This window comes from Rhinichthys klamathensis, unplaced genomic scaffold, assembly GCF_029890125.1.
Source record: "Rhinichthys klamathensis goyatoka isolate OS25496 unplaced genomic scaffold, OSU_Roscu_1.1 h1tg000168l_1, whole genome shotgun sequence".
Lineage (NCBI taxonomy): Eukaryota > Metazoa > Chordata > Actinopteri > Cypriniformes > Leuciscidae > Rhinichthys > Rhinichthys klamathensis.
Window position 1 is genome coordinate 456,077 of NW_026606699.1, and position 18,861 is coordinate 474,937.

An 18,861-nucleotide genomic window follows, 5' to 3' on the forward strand; every position below is an offset into this window, starting at 1 on the left:
AAGTCAGAATTGCGAGATATAAAGTCGAAATTGCGTTTTGTAAAGTCAGAATTGTGAGATATAAACTATTCTGAGGAGGAAAAAGTTTTTTTTCCCCTTAGAATTGGCCTGATAACTCGCAATTGCGAGTTTATATCTCACAATTCTGAGAAAAGATGTCAGAATTTCGAGATATAAACACGCAATTATGTGTTATAAAGTCAGAATTGCGAGATGTAAACTCGCAATTGTGAGAAAAAAAGTCAGAATTGTCGCAATTCTGTATTTTTTCTCGCAATTGCGACTTTATTTCTCAGAATTGCGACTTTATATCTCACAATTGCGACTTTATTTCTCACAATTCTGACTTCATATCTCGCAATTGTGAGATAAAAAGTCGCAATTATTTTATTTTATTTTTTTATTCAGTGGCGGAAACAAGCTTCCATAGGATCTGACAGTAGCTGCATCATAAAACATAAGTTATTTCATAATGCTTTGTCTGTAAATGATAATGTTCTCAAAAGCTTGTGGGCGTGGGCGTTGATACCGTTTCCTATGCAATGACGTCAGCCAATTAGAGGACGTTTACTGACAAGCCTTAAAGGAGCCGTCCCTTAAAAGTTTCAGACAGAGGATCAGAATGAAGGTTGAAAAAAAAAAACGTTTTCCGAATATATACTTGTTTTTTGTGCAGAAAACTACCATTTTAAGTGAACCTCAAGGAACATTTGTCATGACCCCTTTAAATATAAGTCTGTCAAACAAAGTTAAATGTTTTTTTTTCTAACTTAGGCCTGAAACATACTTTACAAGCATGCTTTTAAAGTATACAAGGACCAAATTTACACCTTGAATGCAATTTAAGCGTCTGCCAAATGCATTAAAAAGAAGTGGAAAATATAAATACGTGATCGTACTTCTGGTTTTGCAAGCTCAGTTTTGTGTGCTATTATAATGCAAATTGTTTAATGGCACAAACATTTGAAGGAAACTTTCCCATGGTTTAATGCACTTGCATTGCATTGCTCAAGCGTTTGCATGTAACTTATATTTCAGGCCTGACTCTATTACATCATAAGAGAAGCCACAAATGCCAAATATTCATATATGCATTTAATGTCAATATTTACGACGGATTATCAGCAAAAAACACTAATACAGCGTGCAATATTGTCTTTCTCTTGGCATCATCGTGTTTGTTAGGAACGTACCAGCTGGTGACGTCAGTGTTTGGATGTAAACAGCGTTCCAGTTAAAAGTAATAAAACACTTAAAGGAAGAGGAACATAAACTCAATGTTATTCACAGAAAAAAAGACATACCCCCCATTGTGCTTTAGAGTTGGGTTTCGCGTTCACTGCTGGATGGAGAATCTCACACGGGTTTTTGTGGAGGTTTTTGAATCTTCTTCTCGTATGACCCTGCGTGCTTGTATCCAGCGACGTATCCGGACGTGTCCACCACTTCCACGCGTCCCGCCTTCCCCTTCCCGCGACCCGTCTCGTCGAAACGCTCCTTGTGCGATCCGGTGAACTTGGTGGTGTCAGTCAAACGGGACACGGTCGGAGAAGCCACGGCTCTCTGTGTCGAGAAAGAGAAAGAAACTTTGAAAAGGAATAGTTCTCCCAAACATCACTAAATCTGTCTTCATTTAGTCATCTCATTATTATGGGAGTATTATTCCTCTAAAGCGCCATCAGTATAATGAACAATGAACATTTAAAACAATGGATCTGGAAGAACAAGATTACATTGTAGTTGGGGGCCTTAAGCACATTTTCGCGCAAATTCATCTAAAAGCGCCAAATTTGGCACAGATGTAGCTCAGGTTATACCAAAATGATTTAGCTAGGGCGCCGGAGCCAGCGACCCTCGGGGCCAAGATGGCCGCCAAATCCTATGGGCTTCCCATGGTCAAAAAAGGTAAAATAGACATCAAGTTTGTATTTGTGTATCATCTGGCTCAAAAGCTATAGCCGAATCCCTTTCAGGCGGAGGCCATATTGGATTTGGCCGCCATCTTGGTCTCAGGGACCATTGGCTTTGGCGCCCTGGCTAAATCATTTCAGTATGCCCTCAGCTACATCTGTGCCAAATTTGGTGCTTGTAGATGAATTTATGCTAACAATGGGGCGTAAGGCCCCATACTAAAGCCCAAACTGCTTTTTTGGACAGCGGCCATATTGGAATTGGAGGATCAAGGGGTCCATATATAGTGGGTCATAAATATAAACATTCCTATGTGTTTCCCACGATCAGTTAAGCTGAAAAACATATCAAGTTTGTATTTGTAACTCATGTGGTTCAAAAGTTATAGCCGTAACCCTTTTCGGGCAGCGGCCATATTGGATTTGGTCGCCATCTTGGTCTCAGGGACCATTGGCTTGGGCGCCCTGGCTAAATCATTTCAGTATGCCCTCAGCTACATCTGTGCCAAATTTAGTGCTTGTAGATGAATTTGCGCTTAACAATGGGGTGTAAGGCCCCATTTTAAAGCCCAAACTGCTTTTTTGAACAGCAGCCATATTGGAATTGGAGGATCAAGGGGTCCATATATACTGGGTCATAAATATAAACATTCCTATGTGTTTCCCATGATCAATTAAGCTGAAAAACATATCAAGTTTGTATTTGTAACTCTTTTGGTTCAAAAGTTATAGCCGGAACCCTTTTCAGGCAGCGGCCATATTGGATTTGGCGGCCATCTTGGCCCCGAGGGTCGCTGGCTCCGGCGCCCTAGCTAAATCAGTTCGGGATGACCTGAGCCAAATTTGGCGCTTTTAGATGAATTTGCGCGAAATGACCTATTTATGTGCTTAAGGCCCCCAACTATTGTGAAAACCTACACATGTACAATGCCATTTAAAAGTTTGCTTTAAGGTTTGTAATGTTTTTAAAGAAGTCTCTTTTGCTCACCAAAGCTGCATTTATTTGATAAAAAAATACAGTAAAACAGTAATATTGTGAAATATTATTACATTTTAAAATAACTGTTTTTGATGTAAATATATATTGTAAAATGTAATTTATTCCTGTGATCAAAGCTGAATTTTCACCATCATTACTCCAGTCTTCAGTGTCACATGATCCTTCAGAATTCATTCTAATACGATGATTTGCTGCACAAGAAACATTTCTGATTTTTATCAGTGTTAAACACAGTTCTGATACTGAACTGAGGAAACCCTGATACATTTATTTCAAGATTTTTTGATAAATAGAAAGTTCAAAAGAACAGCATTTATTTGAAACGGAAATCTTTTGTAACATTATAAATGTCTTTACTGTCACTTTAGATCAATTTAATGCGTCCAATAAAAGTATTAATTTAATTCAAAGATAACTCATAAAATCACCACTATTATTACATTTAGAAATCAGCAGTTTAGCTGTTTAACTGTAAACACGAATTATTCACATACTGTACATTTAAAATAAATTATTAAAGAAATAAGTGAGTAGATTTCATCCATATACTCCAAAGCAAGGATTCCCAAACGAATCCAAAATATTCCCCTTGAGATTTTAATTTAATATTTTATTAAATTTAACAACACCTTTGTTCACAGTTCTCTGATGACATGCAGGTAATACATTTTTATTTTTTATTAATTCTTAGCTTTTCCTCGACTCCAACTCTCAACTCCATAAAACCCCAGTTTGAGAAAAACAGGATACTATTATTTACAAGTGAGTTATACACCAAGCGATTCATCTTAAAGAGGCAATGAACACGAGAAGTGCTAGTATTTCAAAGTTTCCGAATATAAATGTGTATTGATTTCGAGAAAGAACAGCACTTTTGCTCTGGGCTTTACCGTGACTCCAGATATAACGGGTGATTTTCCTTCTATCAGTTTGTGAAGCTCTTCTGCGGCGTCCTCGCTGCTCTTATCTTTGAAGCGTTTCCTGGCCAGCTCCACCAGCGCTTCTTTGAACTGGCTGTATGTAATAGTGCGGCCAGATTTGTTCCTAGAAAACAATTACATAAAGCAAAGACAAATAGATGATAAATTCATCAGTATATATTGTGGCATCAAATATAAACACATAGCGAGGCACAAACCTGCAAGACCTGATTAAAAGAGCTTCTGTAAACACACGAGGAATGCTTTAGATCTGATTGGCCGGTCTGTCTAAAAGAGTGGCACATGCAAATGAAAAATATAATGTTCCAAACCTCTTCTGCTTAACATCAGAATAATACATCTTGAGGGCGAGTAAATGGATGAAATATACATTTGAGTTTGCGTGGTAACTTAACTGCCTCGATAAAGGCCTCTGAAAGTGCGGCATGCTCTCCGTCTGGACAGACACAGTGTAAACAGCCGTGTGCGATAACACAAACATGTCAGCTCTGAGGGCTCCGGCGTTTGGGTCATTACACACGGCCAGCGGACTCAAATTCACTTTTAATCAACTTTTAAAGAGGACGAGATGCTTCTCATATCTTATTTGTTGCTGTCAAGGGCCAAGCGTCCAATCAAACTCGACGGTCTTTCATTTACTTCTGTATGATAAACAGTTTTGGTTCTGTGTTTGGTCACCAAAATCAGCAGAAATAATTGATTTACAAGTAGGATTTACATTTTGACTCGGGCGCATTCGGCCTATTTAGCAACCGTGTTTAATTCCACAGTGGCGCTTCTCATTTCCACGGTAACAACAGTGCATAGTAACACAAACACAAACAGTTTTACCGTGGTGACCAAGAACCTAAACAAAGCCCCATAAAGCCTGTGGTCTCCCCCAGCAACCTGCTGTCATAGCAACAAGCTTTGGTAAACACGCCTCTTTGGCTTTATAATTAATTTGACTTTGTTTTGTTTGTGCGATCCTTCAGCGCTCCGACTGTTCGCTGCTGCCTAATGTCAGCTAAGAAATTCAGCGCTGTTCCCTCTCTAAACTATGAGTATGCACTGAATGCTTTCATATTTACATAAATATAGTCATAAACAGCCATATTTAACTCTACATTCACTATTGGTCAAAAGCACTTTTAATGTTTTGGAAAGAAGTCTTTTCTGCTCACCAAAGCTGCATTTATTTGATAAAAACAGTAATTTTGTGAAATATTATTACAAATAACCGTTTTCAATGTGAATATATTGTAAAATGTAATTTATTCCTGTGATCAAAGCTGAATTTTCAGCATCATTACTCCAGTCTTCAGTGTCACATGATCCTTCAGAAATCTTCTAATAAGCTGAACCTTTGACTAGCTTTTATTGAAACATTTTAACATTTAACATCATTTTAAAGTGAATTTTTTTTCATGTGTATTTGTCTATAATGTGGTATATGTGCTGAACAGGGGAGAGTTTAGTGTTTGCATTGCGTGCTGCAGTTTTAAATGCGGCAAGGCTTTATCAAGCATCATTAGGATGAATCGGGACTCATGAGGGGCTTTAATCTGTCATGGGCCGCACTGATTAAAGGAAACATGTGTCTTTAGTTCTGTGATGCTGATCGACGGCAGCGTCTCTTTTAAACTCAATCCTGATCTTTGGCTTGAGACACTGTACACACACACACACACACACTGACTGCACATGTGTTCATGTAATCAAGTTCAAAGAGGGCAAGAAAAACTTTTCTAAAAAAAATAAAAATAATTGATCAACATATTTATCTGAAATAACTTCCATTTTGCTCGCTTACTTCACAAGACTTAGAATATAACGCAAGAGTTGTCTGCACTACTGTCAAGATATTTTAATGGGGCTTTTTTGGAGCTTTACAGATGGTTTATGAAAAAGCGTGAAAATGTTTAAAAATAACAGCATAAAGGTTTGGAATGACATAAGAGTGAGAGAATGATGACAGAATTTTCATTTTTAGTTGCACTTTTCCTTTAAATGTTAACGCAGAGCGTGCAAGCACTTTCTGCCTCTTGTTTCTGCTCGTTTCTTGTTCTGGGAAAACAAATCTCTTGATAAAAGGCAGAGAATTTCCTCAATGCATAAATAGTACAAGGATTTGATAAATTCATTCTCCTCCTCGAGCAGTGTTTTCTAAACATCTCAAACTGAACGGATCAGTGTGTCGACGGTGCTCTATATTAAGGGCACATCGTTAAAATCGGTCCCTATTGAAGCAGCGATGACTCTTTCTGTCCTGCAGTCATCAGGGTTATTCAGCATGAGCCATCATGGCCTGTGGCTGTGGGGGATGAGCCTGAGAAATATCAACACAGCACGACTCCTCTTCACTGCATATTCAGAAATATGCATGAACAAAAATGCATGCAATGATTAAAGGAAAATATGTTACTGTTACAGAAAATATCAGTTACACTCCTACACTTTAAAGCCTATTGCACCAATCTAATATTTTGACACATGCATTTTTATTATCCCAGTTGTTAAATGCTTTTTTGCATTTTTAACCTTTTTTTTTTAATGTTGTTGTTGTTTGAGCATGAAAAATGTCTGCAAACTTATAAAACACAAAGTTATTCTCTATATCAGTGTCACTGTTTCTGAACTCCCCCATTGTACTCTTAGGTTTTCTTCCGGGAACGAACAAACATGTCATAAATTTCCTCATTTAAAGGGGTCATGACATGCATTTTTTCAAATTAAATTGGCACATGTGATTACGGCCCAAATCAGATCTCGTAAGTGTTTTTGCTGTTTTCATGCATCCATCACACTATACCAGATGTCTGCGAGAAAATCCAATTGGTTGACAGCGTAATCGTGACCCTCGTGAGCATTTGATGCACACTGATTATAAGAAAGCATAGCATGTGTGCTTCATAGACCATGCAATCCCAGGATACACTGCATCAAACACAAAAAGTGAGTGATCCAAGAAGGCAGATGGAAATTAATTGTATCAGGATTAAATAAGTATAAGTTCATCTTATTGTGAGTATCAAGCCATTAGCTTTGCATCAAGAACGATAACTACAAAGACAACTATATTAGCATCCACACCAACGCAAAATAATGCTGTTTATAAGAGCATGCAGCTGTTTTGTCGTGTGCAGCTTTAAATGCTCGAGCTCTTTAAAGCTGGATGGATTCTGATTGGCTGTAGATGTTTTTATCACCTGGAAAAAATCATTCCGAAAGTGATTCCAACAATATAGTTCCACGGTGCCGTTATAGTTGTGTTGTGGACTCTGCTATTCTTTTACATTTAGAGTGATTTTTAAAACTATACCCAGGGTTCGTACGGTACAGACACTGTAAAAATAAAGTCCAGGGCTTTCAAGGACTTTTCCAGCACTACTTTTTTGGTTTTCCAGGACTATAATCAGAGATGGAACTTATCAAACAATATCTTTAATATTTTTTTAAGGATTTTTAAAACTCAAATAACAGATGTAAGGTATCCAAAATACCAAAAACTTACGACGTATTTAATAATATATTAAATACAAAGTTTATAATGGCTATTATTGTTCAATAAATAATATTTTATATTATAATGTTGGCGTACTTCGTATGGGAAAAGGTCTGATGGGGGTTTATCACATGGGCTGCAGTGTTCATTTTGGGTGAAAAGATTATATTTGTGTTTAAAAAAAATTCATTTGTATTGTATTTGAATAAGTCAAGCACTTTTCAAGTTCCTCTTCATAACTATGGCTGTTTTCCAGGGTTTTCCAATCTTGTCAATCTTACTAAAGTACTTGTCAAATTCAAGTACTTTAAAGGGATACTCCACTTTTTTTGGAAATAGGCTCATTTTACAACTCCCCCAGAGTTAAACTGTTGAGTTTTACCGTTTTTGAATCCATTCAGCCGATCTCCGGTTCTGGCGGTACCACTTTTAGCATAGCTTAGCATACATCATTGAAGTGGACAAGACCATTAGCATTTCTAAAAAAAAAAAAGACCAAAGAGTTTCGATATTTTTCCTATTTAAAACTTGACTCTTCTGTAGTTACATCGTGCACTAAGACCGACGGAAAATGTAAAGTTGCGATTTTCTAGGCTGATATGGCTAGGAACTATACTCTCATTCCTGCGTAATAATCAAGAAACTTCACTGCCGTACCATGAGTGCAGCAGGCGTAATGATATGACGCAGCGCCTGAAAATAGTTCCGTTGTGTTGACGGAAGGTGGCCTATTTTCAGGCGCTGCGTCATATCATTACGCCTGCTGCACTCATGGTACGGCAGTGAAGTTTCTTGATTATTACGCAGGAATGAGAGTATAGTTCCTAGCCATATCAGCCTAGAAAATCGCAACTTTACATTTTCCGTCGGTCTTAGTGCACGATGTAACTACAGAAGAGTCAAGTTTTAAATAGGAAAAATATCGAAACTCTTTGGTCTTTTTTTTTTTTAGAAATGCTAATGGTCTTGTCCACTTCAATGATGTATGCTAAGCTATGCTAAAAGTGGTACCGCCAGAACCGGAGATCGGCTGAATGGATTCAAAAACGGTAAAACTCAACAGTTTAACTCTGGGGGAGTTGTAAAATGAGCCTATTTCCAAAAAAAGTGGAGTATCCCTTTAAGCCCCGTACACACCGGAACGAATATCGGCGCGCGTTATTCGTCAGCGTTTTTCAACGCGTTTTTTGTGTTCACGCCCAAGTGATTTTCGCTGACGATGAGCCGAGTGAACATGCAAATTCAAGCCCCGTTCACACTACACGCGACCAAGCGACGCGATACCATTCATTTCAATGGGGAGCTGGCGATTTCCGGCGACACGCGCGACCATTGGCGACCGGATGGGGCGTGTCTGGCGACGCAACAAAGTTGAGATCTGTTTAACTTTATGCAAATGAGGAGCGACTTTCGGGAGCGACAACCAATAGGAGCGGAGCGCGTATGATCCTTCTCCACATCATTGGATGTCATTCATAAAGGCAACCAGTAGTGGGAACTCCCACTAGCGACCTCATCGCCAGCCACTGGCGACATGCAGCGACAAAGTCGCTTGTAGTGTGAACGGGGCTTCAATCCCTGTCATTAGATGGCGCTTAATGTAAAACAGAAATAGTCCTATTTTGTACCGTAGTCGCTGTCGCGTTTGTCATATAGTTCTTTATGTTCTGACACCAACGAGACCAGCAGCCCTACATTCATCTTGCCTCGTATTTTCCTTGTCTTATTTCTTCTGGCATAGATATCCATAATAAAGGCCATATTTGGCCAGCAGCGCGGACGAGACATCTAGCCTTTATTATGGATATCTATGGTGTAGACGCTACTTGGCTCAGCAAGACCGTTTTGTGTTTGAGCGCCCCCAGGTTGTGTTTTACTGTAACTTCAGAAGCTCCAGACACGTGAGCAAAAGCGCCAATCTCATTGGTCGGATAGTTTTTGACGCGGCGCGTCAAACCAAAAAAACGAACCCGAGGTGTTTTTAAAAAAAATGACACTTTTACACGTGGCGTTTTCCGCGTCGGTGTGCACACTCACATTGGCACCCTTTGTTTAGTCACGAGGCGTTAAACGTCGGCGAATATCGCGCGCGAAATTCATCCCGGTGTGAACAGCCATCTTGTACGAACCCTGGTTTTATTCATATTTTTATATTGCTATTACTATACTAGTTATATCATATTTTTATTACATTATATACAAGTTTCAATAACAATTTTTTATTTTTTAAATGTCAACAGTTTTTTATTTTTGTTTCAGTTATTTTAGTACATCAATTGAATGAACATGAGAATTTTTGCCTTTGCAACTTTCTGAAATAAAAGTTTGTTTTTTATATTTTATGTAATAAATTTTTACCTTATCATTATTGTTATAGTTAACGACCTTGGTGTGAACGGGCCTTTGTGTAGAAAATTAATGGGACTCAACTCCTAAATGTGTAAAAGTAAAAAATGATGGCATACTTGACTTTGGAGAAGACTATATCCACGTCTGTGAGTGTGATGCTCTTGCCATCGATGACGCCGCAGTCTTTACACAGTTTGGACCAGTTCTTGCCGTTCAATTCTTTCCCGGTGGCTCGCGTGTCTCCGTGAATGGCGAAGCGTCGGAATGACTCCTCCAGCGCAGTGATCTCCACAGGCGTTTTGCAGCCCGCTCCTCCATCGCTCGTGCCGTTGGATGCCGAGGACAGGCGTTTGGCTGCTTGTTCTTTCGAGTGCTCACTGTGCGGCCTCATGGGCGAACTGTTGGGTACAGGATGTTTGGCGGTCTGAACTTTAAACTCCTCCATGTTGCTGGTAAAGAACGTGAATTTTAATGGTTAATATTACTGGTAATATTATTGCAATTTAAAATGTGTTTGTGCATTTTTTTCATAATCAATGGCACTTGCTTTGATAGGTTGTATCTAATGCAAAGACATTTAGACATGAATAAGTGTCTAAATACTTTTTATGTCTATATACCGTAGTGTATATCCATGTCACACTGTTCATGTTATGACAACTTTCATGCTGATCATGGTTATGCTGATCAAGCTACATCAATAACCAGTTGAGCCAGCTGGTCCACAAACAGTTCAGCATTACTTATCCAAAATCAGTTCAGGGCAGGCCATCTTGTTTAATCTTCAGCTGAGATTTCAGGAACATTAGATGATATTAATAATTAATGTCTGAAATGCCACTTGTTGTTTTTTATTTGTTATTTAATTTATTTATTATTCATTTAATTAATTTACTTACACTGTACACATGAAATGTATTCAAATTCACATCATTTATCAAATATATTATATAAACTTTAAAGTCCCCCTGTAGTCAATAATTGTATGCCTTAAAAGGCTATTTATTTTGTGGCCAATTCAATTTACGTTTGCACTCATTTCCAGCATACTATCTTAGATATACTCAAGAGCATGTATTTCCATACAACCAGTGAAATACATACTTTTATTGTGTAGAAGTCTGACATAGCCTAGCATCTCTAGTCTGACCTTTGCCCTCTGCTGCCCCTCCAGCGCTCGGATTCCACGTCAGTGTCGCTCACTTTGACTCGCTCCTCTTGCTTCTTGATGCAGCTGAAAAGACAATAGTAGTTTTGCATTGAACATGAATATTAACTGGTTAAAAGCAAAGAGCAAAGCAAAATAGGAATAATAATAATAATAAATATAGCTGCAAGTAGCAACTAACAGGGTTCAAGTGTTTTAAGACCTTTATGCCATCTATGCTGTTCCAGGCGACCCCTTTGTATAACACCATTTTCAGGTTTCACATTAATCATAATGTGGCACAATTGTCAAAACTGATACCAAAGGATGAAGTGATAAACTTTGACAAAACGTGATTGTAATTGTTATAATAGTGATTTTATAATGTCTAAAAATGAACACAAAAGCAAAACCTGTGAAAAGAACTATAATAGTGAGTAGAATGACAAAATTAACATTATAACCAGTAGATGGCAGCAGAGGACCACCAAGTGGTTAATCGTTGCAGATTTTTTTGTGACCAGAGAATGAGCTCATGATAACTATAACAAGTTTGGTGAAAATATCTCATAGCGTTAAAGAGTAATAGCCATTTTAGTGAAAGTGGCCCTGCCTACTTTGGACGTTTTGGCGTCCCCGTCATGAGCGTGAATCACCAATCGAAATTCTTTAGACAACTTTTTGCCATGGGGGTCTCTAGATGATGCATGTCAAGTTACGAGTGAATCAGACAAACGCCCTATGAAGAGTTCGAAAAATGGTGTAAATGAAATTGGAGATTTACGTTTTGTCTCGAGCCGAGGATTTCAATGGAAAATAGAGTGTTTTTGATCGCTGTAGCGCCCCCTATTGGTCGATTTGGCTGAGTCCTTGTATCTGAGTAGTGAGTAAGACTACTAACATCTGACCAAGTTTCAAGTCTCTAGGCCCAAAGTTTGGGCTGCACGATCAGTTTTATGGCTTCACGCTTGAAACCCTATTAGTTTGACTGTTTTGAACTCAAGTGTTTTATAATATGAAGCTAATTTTGATTTATTCATTTGCTCTGATTCATCTGATCCTTTGGTTTGAGTCCATCAAGTTCCAAATAGAAAGAGCAAATAAATCAAATAAAAAGGTTTGAATTTTTTGATTATCCTCTGGATTGCTAATAATAGGCATTACCTCATGTTTATATAATTTATAAAAAAAACATTTTGGTTTCCAACAAAAATAACTACATCATGATACAGTATCATTAATGTGATAGAAAACGACTACAGTATCATATAATATTACACTTTAAACACCACTAGATCACAGTAGTTATTCTATAGAGCACAGTTTGCTTCAGGTCAAACATTACAAGGGTGAGAAAAAGTGTTTCCTTCATGATGTAATCGTCCAGAATTAAACACAAACCCTTCGATGTGTTCTCATGGGCCGATGTTTACCATTACTCACTCACGCTGTTTTGATCACATTTACTTTAAACTTTCAAAGAGCAAGATTTAAGATATCAAAATACAATAAAAATGTATTTTTTAAAATTTCTTAAATTTAAATGACTTTATTTACTTTCTTCCTATGTGTGATTTCAAACCAAACACAAACCAAAATATGAGATCATTTATAACATTGGGATCAAGAACTCAAGAAAAAAGTTTGGTTTGCATTTGATTTGAATCATGTACTAAGAAAGTAAATGATTGAATCAGTGCAGAAACATCTTTACAATATAAAACACTTGAGTTCAAAGCAAAAGACTCAAAACCACAATTGCCCAAAAAAACCAATACCAACTGTGATTGGTCGCTTTGCACGTCTCTTCCTGTCTAAGTGGGCGGTACTTGGTCAGAATAACCTGCAATTTGCTGATGTCCATGTGAAGTCTGACTACACAAGACTAATCTCACATGATTTTGCATGTACCAGGTACCAACATTAAACAGCATTTCTAATAGCTAAGGTTGTAAAAATGAACACAAAGTAATTTTTTCTCACGGATGCTGAATGCTCACCTCCCAGAAGCTCCCATAGTGCAATGTCATGACACCTCTACAAAGCCAAAGCAGCTCTTTCTCTTCTTTTCTATGTTTTAAACCACTAAGTCAATCTTTATACAACACTATCTGGACCGGGGCTAGCAGTATCTTGTCCCAAACCAGACAGAGAGGTTACGTCACACGGCCGTAACACTGGACACATGGGCTACAGTAGATGAATCTGTCTTTATGGTCGGACAGAAGAGCTCTGTAGGGCCAAAGTGAACTCCTCGAGTACAGTCAATGTACAAGAGGACCCTCAAAATCCACTTGAAGATGTCCCTATTCAAGAGCGTTGTGTTTTACTTCTCTTTCAACAAAGAAACAAACCTTTATGAATCACTCTCAATCATGTCATTCAGCTCTATGGGCCCATTGTGCAGTCTAGTGTACTACACACACACACACGGTCGCGTCAGTGACATCGCCACTATCGCTGGCATTAGCCGGCCAGAGTGACAATAAAAGATAACATTCTTATCTTTCTTGCTAAAAAAGAGTGACCGAGATAGAAATATCAAAACTAGGAAGAACTTGGGAGTTCAGTTGTTTACGGGTGGTGTTACTGCACTGATTTCAGATCGATTCATTCATTTGACATTGAATATAATCTGATATTGTGCTTTTTTGTAACCATCAAGTTACAAATAAAGAGAGGAAATAATCAAATTGCATTCGTTAAGTATTTAAATCACTGGATTATCAAAATAACTTATATATTTATGAAATAATTCCAATATAGGATATATAATTACAATCAAATTGCATGAAGCAATATTATATATATCTAACATATATACAGTATATATCAATTATGTACAATCATTTCTTTTTATAATCCAGTGATTTTTTATAATGTAATTGTATTAGCATATTATAGATTGTATAGTTATAGATTATGTGTGTGTGTATATAATATATATATATATATATATATATATAATATATTAAAATCTTGTGATATATATACATATATAATATATTAAAATCTTGTGATATATATATATATATATATATATATATATATTATACACATATATATTAAAATATTGTGATATATATATATATATATATATATATTATATAAAAATATTGTGATATATATATATATATATATATATAAGTTATAACACAATTACTGTGATAAAAAATTATGTTAAAAAGAGTCAGTCAAGTCCAATACTATTGTCAATTTGTCAAGAGTTCCTTTAAATACTCACATGAACACACCCAGTTAATAAAATGTCTGCAATCATTAACATAATAAAACTGATACTGCTAATGCTAATGATTGAACTGATTATAAGAGATCTCTTAGGTCATCATATTTATTGTATATGATGTATGGAACCATAACTATGCAATTTTGAGTGCAATTTGAATGCTTTTATAACACAGCAATCGAGACAGACATCTGCTGCTGTCTAATGCTGGAGGTAATTCTGTGAACTTCAGAAAAGAACAGAGTATGATGGAGGCGTCAGAGAGGGAGAAATGCTTTTTTGCATGCGCACACACATGCAGGCCTCAAGAGAATCTGTGATTGGTGGAGCGTATGATGATATGCATTCGCCTTCTGGTCATGCATTGCACAGATGAGAGCTCAGACAATAAACTGACCTATTTTAAACAAAACAAACTATTTATATCAGCAAAAAATGAACATGTAATTCAATAAATGTCAGCAACATAAAAAGACTGACAAGAATGGACTTCACAGAAACAGGATATGATGTAATGCATAAACAGGAAGAGGACACGGATAAGCACAGGTAAATCTGTTCTGAACCTATCAGTAGTTAACACTGCCAAACTGGTATCAGTTGGGATGGATTCCACTGAAAAATAATGCAATAACAAACATGTCTTGACTGTTTAATGTCTAGAGAGAATGCATCAACCAAAGTTGCTTTGGATAAAAACGTCTGCCAAATGCATAAATGTAAATGTAGAAAATCTAGAGCAGACAAACACGTCTCCATGATGTCTGAGTGTGGCTTCACAAACGTTCAGTGATGGCCCCAGATCACCCTGCTGCCACTGATCGGGTCAACGACATCTTTCATTACATCACCCGCCGCCCGTTCCTCATTTATATAGACATGTCTTTCTCGTTGCATGTCCCTACACTGAATGCTATGTGTCTCCAGCATGGCAATTTCTACGTACACTGACTCTGCAACAATGCACTAATGATGCAGACTATGACATGTCAGGTGTACAGTCTACGCCATGTTTTAAGGCTTCGACTTTTAACGTCTGTTTTAGATGTTGGGGTAATAGTTGGCGTCAAAAGTCAGTGTTTTTAACAACATAACCTAGAACTGAAAAATCTGGGCCAAACTCAGCGAATGGCTGCGTCCTCTGGTCAGGCGTAGCTAATCTATGAACATATGGACAAAACAACTGTGATGGGAGATCAAATGAAAAACCTCAAGCCTTTTTCCTTATCTGAAACGCACAATCCTCAAATAAACGAATTTTAAAAATTTACTCAGATATGTCAATACAGAAACATACTTTATATGACATATGGATGGATGGATAGACAGACAGACAGATAGATATGGATGGACGGATAGATAGATAGATAGATAGATAGATAGATAGATAGATAGATAGATAGATAGATAGATAGATAGATAGATAGATAGATAGATAGATAGATGATGGATGGATGGAATGAAAGTCAGAACCATAGACAAAACGACAGACAGACAGGCAGATAGATAGATAGATAGATAGATAGATAGATAGATAGATAGATAGATAGATAGATAGATAGATAGATAGATAGATAGATAATGGTGGATGAAATTATTTAGTCAGAACCATAGACAGAATGATAGACAGAACGAGCGAACTATAGACAGACAGACATAATTACGTTCTTCATCTCGTTTGATTGTACACTTTTAATCGACACTCATACACTCCTGGCGTTTATGTAACAGCTCTATACATTTCCAGCATCACACAAGCGTTATATAAACTCACCATGAGCATCATGATGAAACACGTGATCATTGTTATTGTCATGAACACTGTGCATCTCATGCATGTAACTGCAGCTCTGCATCCTTACATGCAACAATACTGACGAATACAAAACAAAACCAGCACAGAATTGCGCAACAAAACAAAAACGAAACCAAATCGAATGGACTTCCGTGACAACGATCAAAAATGAAGCACAAAATGTTCTCGGGTTGTTTTTGAGGTGAAACTATGAAAACATAAACAAGCTCGAGATCAATTGCGTTTCAAATGCGTTTAAATCGGATGGTATGAGAGAAACGCGCTGCTATAATGGTCAAAACACAGTCTTACCTGAATGATGTCTCCGTCGTTTTCTTATTTCTGTTAGTGTCTAGCAGAACATGTTTACGTGAGACATCCGCGAGATTGAGAGACGCGACGCGACGCTTGCTGTCATCCGCGCGTAGTGTGTGCGCCGCGCTGGAGAGCGCGCTCGAGGACCAGCAGGCGCCGCGCGGTGATTGGCTCGCGCGCTGTCACCTGAATCTGAATATGCCCATGGATATGAGTGACTAAACATGAGACAAATGACTTAATTAATGAATTACACACTTTTTCCATGAACTTATCTACATTTAAATACATCAAGAAAAATGTAACATTATTTTGTTTTATTATTATTATTATTTTACATATTTTAGCATGCAAGTATTGGCGTGTCTCCAACTGCTTATATTATGATTCTCAGTTGAGGTGTCAACTCTGTTACCACTAAGAACACCATAATATTACCATCTAAAAAGCGATTAATTATTCATAAAGTCAGTAGAATGGTATGGAAGGTTCACATTCTTGCACGCAAATCCAAATTGACACTAAACATAAACAAATAAATCAAAATGAAGGAAAAGGAAAGAACAGAATGTCTTCAGTAGCATGGACAATGTTTTCCCCATAGAGAGTAGCTGTTTCCGCTGAATGCAATCAAGATGAAGCGTGTTATGCAGATGAAATATGCCGGAATGCAGGAAAGATGACTAAATAAACTGCATATCTATCAGTACAGTAGTGTGTCTGTTTCCTGCAGAAACGCTTTTCTACACTGTGAGATAGAGAATAAAGCATAAAATCCATGAAATGTTACACAACTAGTGAAGGGTTCTTCTAGACCAGCATTACATAATAGTCCGTCTGAATAAGATAAGGGAGACTGGGGCTAGTTGTCACAGTCTTGTTGCTCCAGTAGCTAAATATTTCTTAGGAGGTTTATTTTTGAAAGTCTGAAATTTCAGGCACAAATACCTTTATTCCTGTGATCAAAGCTGAATTTTCAGCATCATTACTCCAGTCTTCAGTGTCACATGATCCTTCAGAAATCATTCTAATATGCTGATTGGCTGCTTAATTATTATTGGCACTCAATTATTAATAATCCTTATATTCCATAATTAATAAATATTTATGAATTCCAAAATTTTGATCAGGAGTTAGTGTATATCTATATATAGTTTGATATTCACACACACACACACATAATGAAAATAAAAATCAAAACACATTTTTTGTAAAGAAAAATTTATACATTTTAAACTTTTAAAACAGACTGACAAAGACATTTATAAAAAAAACTCACTGTTCATCCTTTCAGTTTGCAAATCTACTTTCAATGACATGATGTATTATTAAATCTTTTTTAGATGTGTAATATGACGACCGTCTACATGTTCTACATTTTTTTGCTTCTCTGTATGGATTGTTTAGGTGAGATACATGTGATTGATTTATTCTGTGATTTATAATTTATTATCTATTTATTTATTTTGTATTATGGAAATGCAGCACACACTGAGCCCAATACAAATTTCCCTAAGGGTGCAAATTAAGTATATTGTATTGTATTATCTCAATGTATGTTAGTATGGTTTTATTATGTTCATTAGTACCGTATATACACTCACTAGCCACTTTATTAGGTACACCTGTCCAACTGCTCGTTAACACTTAATTTCTAAGCCGCCAATCACATGGCGGCAACTCAGTGCATTTAGGCATGTAGACATGGTCAAGACAATCTCCTGCAGTTCAAACCGAGCATCAGTATGGGGAAGAAAGGTGATTTGAGTGACTTTGAACGTGGCATGATTGTTGGTGCCAGAAGGGCTGGTCTGAGTATTTCAGAAACTGCTAATCTACTGGGATTTTCACGCACAACCATCTCTAGGGTTTACAGAGAATGGTCCGAAAAAGAAAAAACATCCAGTGAGCGGCAGTTCTGTGGGCGGAAATGCCTTGTTGATGCCAGAGGTCAGAGGAGAATGGCCAGACTGGTTCGAGCTGATAGAAGGGCAACAGTGACTGAAATAACCACTCGTTACAACCGAGGTATGCAGCAAAGCATTTGTGAAGCCACAACACGCACAACCTTGAGGCGGATGGGCTACAACAGCAGAAGACTCCACCGGGTACCACTCATCTCCACTACAAATAGGAAAAAGAGGCTACAATTTGCAAGAGCTCACCAAAATTGAACAGTTGAAGACTGGAAAAATGTTGCCTGGTCTGATGAGTCTCGATTTCTGTTGAGACATTCAGATGTTAGAGTCAGAATTTGGCGTAAACAGAATGAGAACATGGAACCATCATGCCTTGTTACCACTGTGCAGGCTGGTGGTGGTGGTGTAATGGTGTGGGGGATGTTTTCCTGGCACACTTTAAGCCCCTTAGTGCCAATTGGGCATCGTTTAAATGCCACGGCCTACCTGAGCATTGTTTCTGACCATGTCCATCCCTTTATGGCCACCATGTACCCATCCTCTGATGGCTACTTCCACCATGTCACAAAGCCCTAATCATTTCAAATTGGTTTCTTGAACATGACAATGAGTTCACTGTACTAAAATGGCCTCCACAGTCACCAGATCTCAACCCAATAGAGCATCTTTGGGATGTGGTGGAACGGGAGATTCGCATCATGGATGTGCAGCCGACAAATCTGCGGCAACTGTGTGATGCCATCATGTCAATATG

The 18,861-nt window shown here is 37.6% G+C and overlaps 1 protein-coding gene across 2 annotated transcripts; it reads right to left on the bottom strand.

Moving 5' to 3' along the window:
• Positions 1 to 1,082: 1,082 nt before the first annotated feature.
• LOC130091511 (tubulin polymerization-promoting protein) lies at positions 1,083 to 16,363 on the bottom strand. Of its 2 annotated transcripts, none has more exons than XM_056259432.1 (5): positions 16,186 to 16,363; positions 10,835 to 10,918; positions 9,801 to 10,133; positions 3,801 to 3,954; positions 1,083 to 1,563 (listed from the first exon to the last, which is right to left on the bottom strand). In XM_056259432.1, exons 3-5 carry the CDS (start codon positions 10,127 to 10,129, stop codon positions 1,357 to 1,359), a joined length of 690 nt encoding a protein of 229 aa, XP_056115407.1. In that variant the 5' UTR covers positions 10,130 to 10,133; positions 10,835 to 10,918; positions 16,186 to 16,363; the 3' UTR covers positions 1,083 to 1,356. The 2 variants fall into 2 exon arrangements, with proteins under 2 accessions (XP_056115407.1, XP_056115408.1); XM_056259433.1 differs by having other exon boundaries at positions 10,789 to 10,918; positions 16,186 to 16,342.
• Between the last annotated feature and the right edge of the window lie 2,498 nt (positions 16,364 to 18,861).